This window comes from Microtus ochrogaster, linkage group LG4, assembly GCF_000317375.1.
Source record: "Microtus ochrogaster isolate Prairie Vole_2 linkage group LG4, MicOch1.0, whole genome shotgun sequence".
NCBI classification, from domain to species: Eukaryota; Metazoa; Chordata; class Mammalia; order Rodentia; family Cricetidae; genus Microtus; species Microtus ochrogaster.
In genome coordinates this window covers 37,838,186-37,849,089 of record NC_022030.1, presented here as the reverse complement: position 1 = coordinate 37,849,089, position 10,904 = coordinate 37,838,186, and the positions used below count along the sequence as shown (strand labels likewise).

Below are 10,904 nucleotides of genomic sequence, written 5' to 3'. Positions count from 1 at the left end.
GCTTTAAAATGACACAGCGTTTTTTCTGCTGCTGCTGCCGAATCAGAAAATCTCTTTACAGCACGCCACCAACAACAGCAAAAATCTGTATTAAACTCTCTCTCCCTTATTTTTAAGCCTTCTCAGGTTTTTAAGTGGATTTAGTCCATCACGTCGGGCGCCACTCTGTTGAACTAAGAGTGGTGGGGCTCCGTCCCCAGCACCCGGCTGCCTGCACGGCTAGGTTTATACCCGAAATAATTACACGGAAACTGTATTCTTTTAATCACTGCCTGACCCATTAGTTTCAGCCTCTTATTGGCTAGCTCTTACATATTAATCTAACCCATTTCTATTAATCTGTATAGCCCACAAGCTGGCTTACCAGGAATGATCTTAACCTGCATCTGCCTGGAGTGGGGGAACCATGGCGACTCACTGACTCAAGTTCTTTCTCCCAGCATCCTCTTCTGTTTTCTCCGCCTACCTAAGGGTTGGCCTATGAAATGGGCCTAGGCAGTTTCTTTATTAATAAGAAATCATTCCCACATCAACCTTTGTAGGAAAGAAGAAAGTAGGTGCTGGAACAATTTTTAAAGACTGTCAATGGCTCTTAGGAAAATTGATTGGCCCCAAGGAAGACAGGAGGTGACACAGGATCCTGGAGCTGGAAAGTGGAGAAGACCTCGTAAGAGAAGCTTCCTTAATATGATGTCATTCCCCTTCCTCCCTGTCATTCCAGCTTCCTTGGATAATGAAATTTGGAGAAAGGTCTAAGTGTGTGTGTGGGGAGACATTCTTCATTCAGATAAAGGAGCTTCAGAGAGGGCTCTTTTCAACACTTGGAAGAGGAAGGAAAGGGTAATAGGAAAGTGGAGCTTTCCAGATTCTCAGACTCTGTCTTGTCCCCAGCATGCTAAAGGGGCACACATTGCTATCATTTTCTCAGCCCCACTATGTTCCAGTCCCAAACTAATGCTACCTTTTACCTGGTTGGATGTTTTCTTATCACCTGCTAACACACTCTCTGCCTTTTAAATAAAATAGCTGTCACCTCTCCTTCCAGTTCAAAAGCACAAGAGTATGTTTCATTTTATAACATAGGAGGCAGACACCTAGAATTATGCCAACCAATATTGGTTATTCAGGAACTAATTGTTGAATAAATTATTCAGTGAAACCTGAATTTCAATGTTCACAACAAGAATAGCCAAATAATAGGTCAGTTGTAATCTTTCCTCTGTTTAAAGATGTTTCTTTTCAAATATAGTCAAGACTTCCTTCTGATCCTCAGTTTTAAGATGCAAAGCTCCACATACAGCTTTCTCACTGCAGCATGTTATGGGTCCATCTTTCCTAAAACATCTAAACTCAAGCTTGGAGATTTTAATATTTAATTTTAGCTACATTTTAGAAGCAGTGAGTGGATAAATGTCTGCCTGTCTGTCACAAAATAAATAAAGTCTTACTGTGTAAAATACTATCACACATGTTCTATAGTATTTAATAATATAATAATAATATTAAAACTGAGCTTTGAAATGTGAAGTTTCATCCTGGCCTTATAATTTTAAAAGATAGATCCACATCTCCAGCCCCAGTGATGCTGGACAGGCTATGCTGCTAACAGATCACCACTGGACTCACAGATATAGTTCACTACCAGCTCAATGGTCCAAAGCAGGAAGAGTAGATGTCCAGCCCAAAGATCCACACTGTGAAACCTCAAGCAAGCCCTGCCTTGATTGGTCTGAATAGTACCTGATTTAACATCTCTTATTTTTTTCTGTCATAAGAATGCAATCTTGAAAATGAAATCAACATTGTTTAAATCAAATCTTTTCTGCTTTATCTCTTAGGGTAAATGTGAGCAGTCTCTGTATGGGCACATGCATTCCATCAATGATGCTACCTTCACGTCTAGGGTGAGTGAAATTCTCCCAATAAATCCATACAACTCTGCACATGTCAAAATTAACTTTAATGAAACTCATTTCCAAGGTAAAATGAAAACTTAGTAGCTGAGGCCAACAAATGGAGAATTAATTGTAAATATTAGGGAAATGTGTACAAATAGAAGCCAGGTGCAGAACTATAAAGCTTACGAAAACACACACACACACACACACACACACACACACACACACACACACACAGAGCAGTAGCAAGAGAGAAGGAGGAGGAGAAAAGCTTTAGAGTACAGATCCTCCTAATCACTTTCCTTAGGCCTTTTGCCCAGCATGGACTTCAGAATGTGAATGAGACAGACGGAGCTTTAACTTTGCAGTTCTGGGGACTGACTCCAGGCCTTGCATGGACCACACAAACAACCTTGCTTGCCTTGGTTCTTAGAATCAAAGTGCTCCTATGTAGCTCAAGCTGTCTGAACTGATATTGAAGCTCTGACTGGCCTCAAAGACATAAGTGCCACGATGTCTGAAAGATTCATCGTTAAATGCAAAATCTTAAATGAAAGTACAAGTGGAAAGATTGAAATGTAGAAAGTAACAGTGGGGGGGGTAGATTTCTTTCAATTTAATACATATAAGCTGGTAAGAGAGCATTTTATTTGTGGATAGATATACTCAGATACAAGAATGATACAGCATTGCATTGAATTGCTAAACTAATTGATGATATCTTTAAAGGGGTTCAGATAGTAATTATAGGAGCATGATTTACGTTTGTACCTTCTCAGATGAAAGCAGTTTGACTAGCTAGATGACCTCTCAAGTTCCTCAAACTCCATGATTTAATTATATCTAACATCTTAATTCATCTCTAAGTTCCCAGTAGAGTGAAAAATCCTAATTCTATATTCCTCCTCTTTTCCAATTAGCTGAAAAGGAAACCTGATAGATTGTTCACTCCCAACTTCAAAATGACAGCATAGTCAAAATTCTGTTACTGCCCTGTTCTTATTATTCTTTAAGAAAGAAGAAAAAACACTCACTAAAAATTAGATCTTCTGAGGAAATGTTGAGTGTTCCAACTGAAACTCTGTGGCTGTGCTTGCCTCTCCCAAGAATTTTAATGATGGGCGCTACCACAATTAGATTGTTATAGATTTGTCTCTGTAAGGAACATTCCATTTAATTGACTGTAGTGAGCCAATTAGTTGGAAAATATTATATTATAAATTTGTCTTAGATACCAAGTAAAATTTTATTTCTAACAGAATATAGAGATAGTTAAGCACCATGTGCTACATGATATAGAATATTTATGCTAAAACTTTATTAAGCCTTCTCATGCTCAAGGAAAATTAAATGGAAGCTGAAATAAAGTAATTTTGTATTTCATAAGTCTGGCATTTTATTTTGGTGAGTAATATCATGGTGAAAAAGACACACTGCTCAACACTATGAACAGTAAAATGAATAAATATGGAAATTCCAAAATTAGATTTGCAGAACTGGCCATCCTAGCAGATACACATTAATTGTATGTGTTTCAAAGGGTTAGATTATATGAAGTCCACGTCCAAAGTCAAAGTGAGTAACCTGCTTACAGCTTCTGCTTACAGGAAAAAGGAAGGGTGGCTTCATCCCTGTCCACTCCAGTATCTCAAAGACTTTCTGGAAACTCCCACTCATTAGCTCTTCTAAGGAATTTATTAAGTATTAAGAACTGGTGTTTTGTTATGATGGCTCACATCTGTAGGTGATATTTATGATCACCAGTGTTGTTTGGAAAACACATCTTCTGTAACACATCTGCTGAAGAACATCAGGAGGTTGGGATAGAGAGTCAGTCCAGAGCACAAAGCACAGTGACAGTGTTAACGCTCAGGCAAGCATCAGTCAAGGCAGTGATAACAGTCATGTTATACACTGCATACACATACAAGAAACAGATTTTAATTTTGTATTAGTCTTGCTAATTGATGCCTCTAGGGAAGGCATTGATGTTACATTAATAGGTAAAGTTGCATTTGACTGTTTACACAAACACAATTTCAGGGAAATTCTGCAGTTTGACATTAGTAAGCAGACATCACAAGTTTAACAGTCAGTGCCAACAGCCTTGAAAACATTTATAGAAACAATTGGCATATGGCTCTGAAAACTATGGGAGTTAAATTTTACATCATTATTTAAGAAAGTTCTAATGTCTGCATTTCTGACTGTTTTCTCCCTTAAGTCGATACTTATTTAAAATCTACTCGCAAAGTATTCTGTAATGAAATATTTTAAAGAAACATGAAAGTGTTTCGAAAGGAAGGTGGTGGTTATTTCTGAAAAAAAACATAGACCGAAAATATAATTTAAGGGAAGAGTCAAGGCAGCAGTTGTGGAGCACATGAGTAACATCTACGGAAGGCAACTGAGAATGGAGGTCCAATCACACATCTCCCCGGGGGCTGGTTTCCAGGAAATCACCCCATGCTTGACTGGGACGTTATTCCTTCAGGTACTTCACAGTGTAAATGTGCTTCTTTCTACTTCTTTGATTATTTTATCTGTATTTTAGTCAATCCTAGGAACTGATCATGCAAACAGTTGGTGCTTATTACATATACCATTGCATGCTCTTAGTTCTTTGATTACAGTTGGCCACTCCCCTTTTCCTTCAGGTTTCCATTTTCTTTTTCTTTGCTGAAAAATGTTCTCTGGGTGAAAGTAAAATTCTGAGTTTTTGCATATCTGATAATTCCATTATTCCCTTGACATTTCAGCGTTAATATTTTTCTCCTGGCACTATTAATGCAAAGGTGACTATTCTTCATAGAACAAACTGATGTTTTGAAGATAATGTTTGACCGTTCTTCCTTTTGTTTTGATATCTTTAATATAATCTATTTGAGTGTCTACATGCATCTATGTGTAGATTTGTGTGCTTTCGGTATGTTTTCAAGAGCTGGTGTGCTTTTTGTAAAGTGCCTTCATACAATTCAACTAAACATTATGGCATTGTTCTGTAAATATTATTTTCTTGCTAATTTCTTCTAGATTTTTCTTTAGAAGCATTTGTATATATTTGCTAAAACTTGTTTTTCAAAATCCATAACACTTAATTGTGCTGTATGTGCTCACGTGAGCGCATCTGTATTCCTGTGCAGGCAAGAGGTTATCCTACAGTGTCATTCACAGCAGCCCTCTACTTTGTTTTTGAAGCAAGACCTCTCACTTAGAGATGGAACTCACCAATTATGGCAGCTCTTTGAGACCCCGGGATCCTCTTGTCTCTACCTACCCAGTGGTGAGATTAAAACTGGTACCAACCACTCTCAGTATCTTCCATGGATACTAAGGATCAAAGGAATTTTCTCATGCTTGTATGACAAGCATTTTACTGACTGAACTATTGCCTTGTCCCTGCACCTAAATTATTTTCCAATTCCCTACACTTTCATTTTCGTGTCTGCTTTGAACTAGTTTTCCCAGAACTCCCATGACTTCTCTAAGACTGAAACTATGCCCTTGTAGCATGGCAAGTTCACAGTTGCAGTTATGCCTCAAACCTAGCACCTTTCTCATTCTGACTTTCCATACAAAAGACAAAAACATATTTACTAAGTATATTATAAATAACATAAGCATAAAACCACAATATATAGTTTGCACTTTAGCAAAATAATAATACTAAAATTATTCTAAATCAATTATGCAACTATTAAAATGACTATGTTCAATAGAAGTATTTTGTCTCTTTCATATTGGAATATGTCATGTAATTATTAGTTAAGAGTTTAATTTTTTGAGAGAAGGTTCATGGTAAAGAGCTTTACTTACTCTTGTAAGAGACACAAGTTCAGTCCCAGTACCACAACGGGTAGCTCACACCAGCGATAGCTATAACTTCAAGGGATCTGGTGTTTTCTGCTGGCCTCTTTGGACATTCAACTCACATGTACATGTATACATACATACATACATGTATATATGTACATACACATCAACCTTTTTAAAAAAGAGTTCAAATGTTATCTAAAAAAGTTAGGCATTTTCCTAAGTGGCCTCTATGTGGACATATATGTACTAATTTGGTTGTACTTTATTTAAAATCACTTATGAACAATTATGTCCCCTTGCCTACATAAAATAATTATTCTCACATGATTTTAACAATAAAAAACAAATTTCCTGGTGTGTGTGTACACGTGTGCACACACACATGAGTGTATGTATGTGCATGTGTGTGTTCTAACTGATCCAAATAGAGTCACAATTTATGTAGTTTCAATATCTTGCCATTTTATTTAAAAATACAAACTAGTGAGTTCATGCCAGCACGGATCCTCAGTAGGACCTGACATCAGGCTGTGTTGATACACTACAAACACTGTTTCTTTAGCACTCTAGCTTCTTACCAGTCAGCATTCACTCCCAGACCGTCATGATACATAAGTCAAAATCTTTGTGTGCTGAGAAACAGTGCATCCGATTCTATCCATCTAGGGAAACTGGAAAACAACAGACTAGAAAACAGGGCTATGTAACATGCCATCTTATTTTACTTCATACTTTAATGATTTCAGTGCTCCTACATACTCCAAAAAATAAATGTTTTTAAAATTTATCCAATACATTTTTAACTAAATATTTTATTAAATAAGGTTTTTCCCTAATCATCTACAAGGAAAATAATTTCTAATAAGAAATGAAAGCTAAACAAATGAAGAGTTTGTACACCCAGACATTCAAAAATTATCTAGAAAATAAAAGAATTTTTTCCTCCACATTGCTCTGTTCTTAGAAATATCACACCAAAAAAATAGCAAAAAAGTGCATTTAAGATTATATCATACAATCTCCTCAATAGTTCCTATCTGTAAATAGTGGAGATTCTATATAGATGTTATTTTCTTAAAAGGGACATGAAATTCTGAAACTTTGTGATTTTTATGTTATAGATTTTGATATTTTGACTTTGGCTATAGGGATTCGTTTTCTATTTATAATGACTCTGCCCTTGAGCGTTTAGAGCAAAAGTTTAAAAGGTAGTTCATGCTTACCAAACACTCACTCAGCACCTACTGTCCTGGGTGCTGCTATCAGTGCAGGTTCAAGTTCAGCAGTAAACACCAAGATTGCCTTTATGGGCCTTGTATACCTACAAGAACCTGAGGCAGAACGCAAACAGTGTATACTTAGTAAGTGCTGTCTATCACAAATAAACCAGTGTAAAAACAAGTAATGGGGAGAAAGTTGGTACTAGACTAACAGAGACACTCAGTAAGAGATGGTATCTAAGGAAAACATGCAAAGAATACCAGAAGGAAAAAAAAAAGGCCTCAAGCAGATGCCCCAAGGCCAATTCCCAGTGTGGCAGCATCATGACAAGAGGGAGCAGCAAGACTAGAACACATGCACTGAACTCAATTACATCAAAAGATTGGCAACTGAGAGACAGATAACTGACAACTTGGGCTGAGGTTATTGGTTAAACACAGTAATGCTGGCCACCTAAAATTAGCCCCAGAGTATATTCTGTGGTTATGAAAATGTTTGCTTATACGGTATGACTTGGTTATAATAGTTATACTAGATTATTTGTGTAATATCTTAATATTTTTAAGGCCAAAGATTTTGGCATGATTCTTGTTATAGAAACTAATCAATAAATATTGGTTGATTAGCAAGTATCTGAAAGTCAATATAGATTAGAATTCAAAGGACAATTAAAAAGATGGATAATGTTTGCTGTGGCATGATTACATTTATATTCTATGTTTTATTTTAAGTTTCAATATGCTTTGTAGCCTCCTCATGACTAAATTGAAAAAGGCACCAAAAATGTTTAAACTATGGTTTTTCTTTATTGAGAGAAATCTCTTCTTCAGAATCCTTAGATCTTTAATGAGCTGATTTTCTAACACAAAGGAGTCCTAGTTAATAGTTTCACTGTCCAAAAATGCACTGAAAACATCAAAATACCAATATAAAATCAAACATCTCTCATGACTGTGTTTAGTCTCGCATTTCATTTAAAGGTGTGAAAAGTACATGTATGATAACGAGCACAGGCTGTCTTAAGAGATTAGTTTCTGTATAAGGGTGATGCTAAATGCGTCCTATGTTGTCCCCAAATCATATAATTAGAGCAAAAAGAATTGTCACACCAATTTACTCATAGCATAATTACAAGAACACTTGATTATCTCCCTTAATGTAATTTTCCTCATTTAATTGTATGTTCTCCAGTGAATGGGACCTATGGAATCCACACTTTAATAAGGGACTGGTAGCTAACATGCCGCACCCCCAACAGAGCCTGCCCTTTCTGGAGAAGGGATTTAATTGTATAACAAAGACGAGCCTTTAGAGAAAATGCTTAAAACTTTTCGTCTCTCAATAGAAGGGAACGACCCAGGACAGTGTTGTCTTGATTCTGGGTATTGATCTGGCATGCCGGCTGTTCTGTTTATCAGCTGGGTCAGCACACTCAGGCATCTTTCTAGTCTGTGTTTCCGGGGGTGTTTAAGGTTCTTTCTTGTTTGTGTGTTCTATTCTATCAGAGGAGGATAGTTCTGACTTGCTACTTAGAGTGTTATACATCAGAACCTTTGTTTTTGACTGGCATGACTGGTGGTTTCTCCACCTGAACTGGGAAAAAAAAAATAAGATTAAGATAACAAACTAATCAATTCCTTTTTTATTGGGATTGATATTTTCTTAGATTGGGGAATTTTGTTATTTTAAGAATTGTTTTCAATTTATATATTGAATTAGGACTGTGAAAGGAACCAAGTAATTAAATTGTGGAATATAGATTATTTCACCATTGTGTCATATAAAGACAGTAAAAATAATTCATAAATAAATAAAATCCATGCAATTCCGAGATTATAACCTTGCTGTCTCAAAAGAGTATTTCAGAGATAAATAGCTGTACATTCAACATATATCGATATCTTACTTGTGAAAACCAAACAAAACTCTATTTTATTAAAATTGCAAGTGACAGGGCCAGGCTCAAGGCTTGGTAGGTAAAGGTGCTGGATACCAAGCCTGAGGATCTGAGTTCAATCCCTGGGTCCAACATGAAAAAGAGAGCCACTGGTCTCCTGTAAGCAGTACTCTGACACCTACATCACTTGCACCATGAAACATATTAGACTCTGAAACCTCCCCCCCCACACAAAATAAATAAATCAATAAATACAAAAGAAATTTTAATTGGAAATCACAAATAGAAAAATACAGCTTAATAAACAAGTTCTTAGAAAATTTAATTGTCAAAGAACAAATATAACAAATGCAAAATATAAAAATAAATCAGAAGCATAACTTAGATAAAATATAAATAGTATTTATAAATGCTATGAATTTCATTTAAATATGAAGTTTTATTTTCTAATCTGATTTTTATTAATAGAGGTGGATTTTAGAAATTTTTTTGGCTGATGTCACATGCTCATTAACATGAGCCTCACAAATATAAACATTATGATGGAACAAACCTAGTTCATGAATCATCCTGTGTGTACAGGGAAGTACTCTGAATTCATGTGACTCTACTTATACACATATTAGGAAGTGGATGTGTTGAAGGTGACCCCTACAGCATTACTACTGTGAATACTGTATTAAGCAATAATAATTGGCCACTTGAAAAGCGACTTTTGCCAGGAAGAGTAACACTTTGGGTCACCTTGCAATAAATAAACTGGGTCTAACAGAGTCTGTGTGGTCTGCTCTTCATGTCTGTTAGCAGTGGTCAAAATGCAAAGCTACTATTTTGCTAGACAATCTTATTTCTACAGGAAGTATAAAAATATGTATTACTTAAGTTATTTATGTTTGAGTCCTTAAATGACTAACTTGAAATTATTAAAATAAGTTACACATTTCACACATTTTTCATAGGGATCTCACTGTTCTTGTAGAATTATATTAGGGAAATAAAAATAACCGTATCTTTTTCCAAGCTGGAAAGAAAGAGATTTGTCTACTTTTATGGAATTCTTTATTTTCCTGATAATTCTGCTGCTACCATGGTCATCCAAGATCCCAAGTCCCTCTGTCATCTGGGGACTGCAACAGAAATCTGTGCTCTTCCCATTGTGTTGCCATTCCCTGCCTTCCCCCTTCATTACTCTGAGAATATAAATGGACTGGCATCCTCCCTTGATAAAAAGACAACAGACTAACGAATTTAAGTGCTTGCATCATTAAAATTGTCATCCTTGGTATACTATTTCAAGTGTAGTACCAAGGGTGGCTAGCTTTTACTCTTCAGGGGGTACAAAGATCGTCGATTTCTTATGTAAATTTATGCAAAAACTGCTCCAACAAAATCACATGCTCTTTATTTCAAGCCTCAAAAGGAATGCTTCATTTCCTGATTTGGTAATGGAAAGAGCTGGAGCAGAGGGGAAGTGAGCTGAGTTACAGGTTAACAAATAGAATATTTATTCATTCTTAGATGAAGAGAGTTTGGGAAAAAAGCGTAGTGGGACTTCTCAGCTGCATTATCAAATCTTCTTCACATAACTATTTTATCTATAAACCTGCTGAAAACATAAAGTTTCAGGGTAGCAACTACATTGCTTGGGAGGTTTGTTCTTTAGCATCCACAAGATGACCCCCACTTCTACTCTATAACAGCGTAAACGAATGCAGACAGATTGTAAAAAATATATATATATGTAGTTTTAATAGACTTACAGAACCACTGTTCCCGCGGAGACCAGGAAAGCAGAAGCAGCGGCTGGGAGCACGCTCACCAAATGTATATGCAAACATTAGCCCTAGGCGAACACGCCCCCTAAGGGGAGGGACTTATCCCTACATCTCCCCTTTTTGTCTAAATAAGACAGAACTAAACCAAATACAACTATAATAACATTATAATAACAAATAATAAATATAACAAACAAAATTGAAAAGTTTTGCTAAACATTCTATCTCAAGGAGTCTAAATAATGTAGAGAGTAACTACAATTATATAATCTTCAACTTCGTCAAAGATCTGAGAAG

General features: G+C 36.1%; 1 protein-coding gene across 1 annotated transcript in view; it reads left to right on the top strand.

Moving 5' to 3' along the window:
- The window catches only part of Spag16 (sperm associated antigen 16), a 1,047,686-nt gene that overhangs the window by 742,678 nt on the left and 294,104 nt on the right, over positions 1 to 10,904 (top strand). The window contains exon 14 of the mRNA XM_026786385.1: positions 1,839 to 1,904. Within this exon, the coding sequence (XP_026642186.1) occupies positions 1,839 to 1,904 (66 nt within the window). The remainder of the gene's footprint in view (positions 1 to 1,838; positions 1,905 to 10,904) is intronic.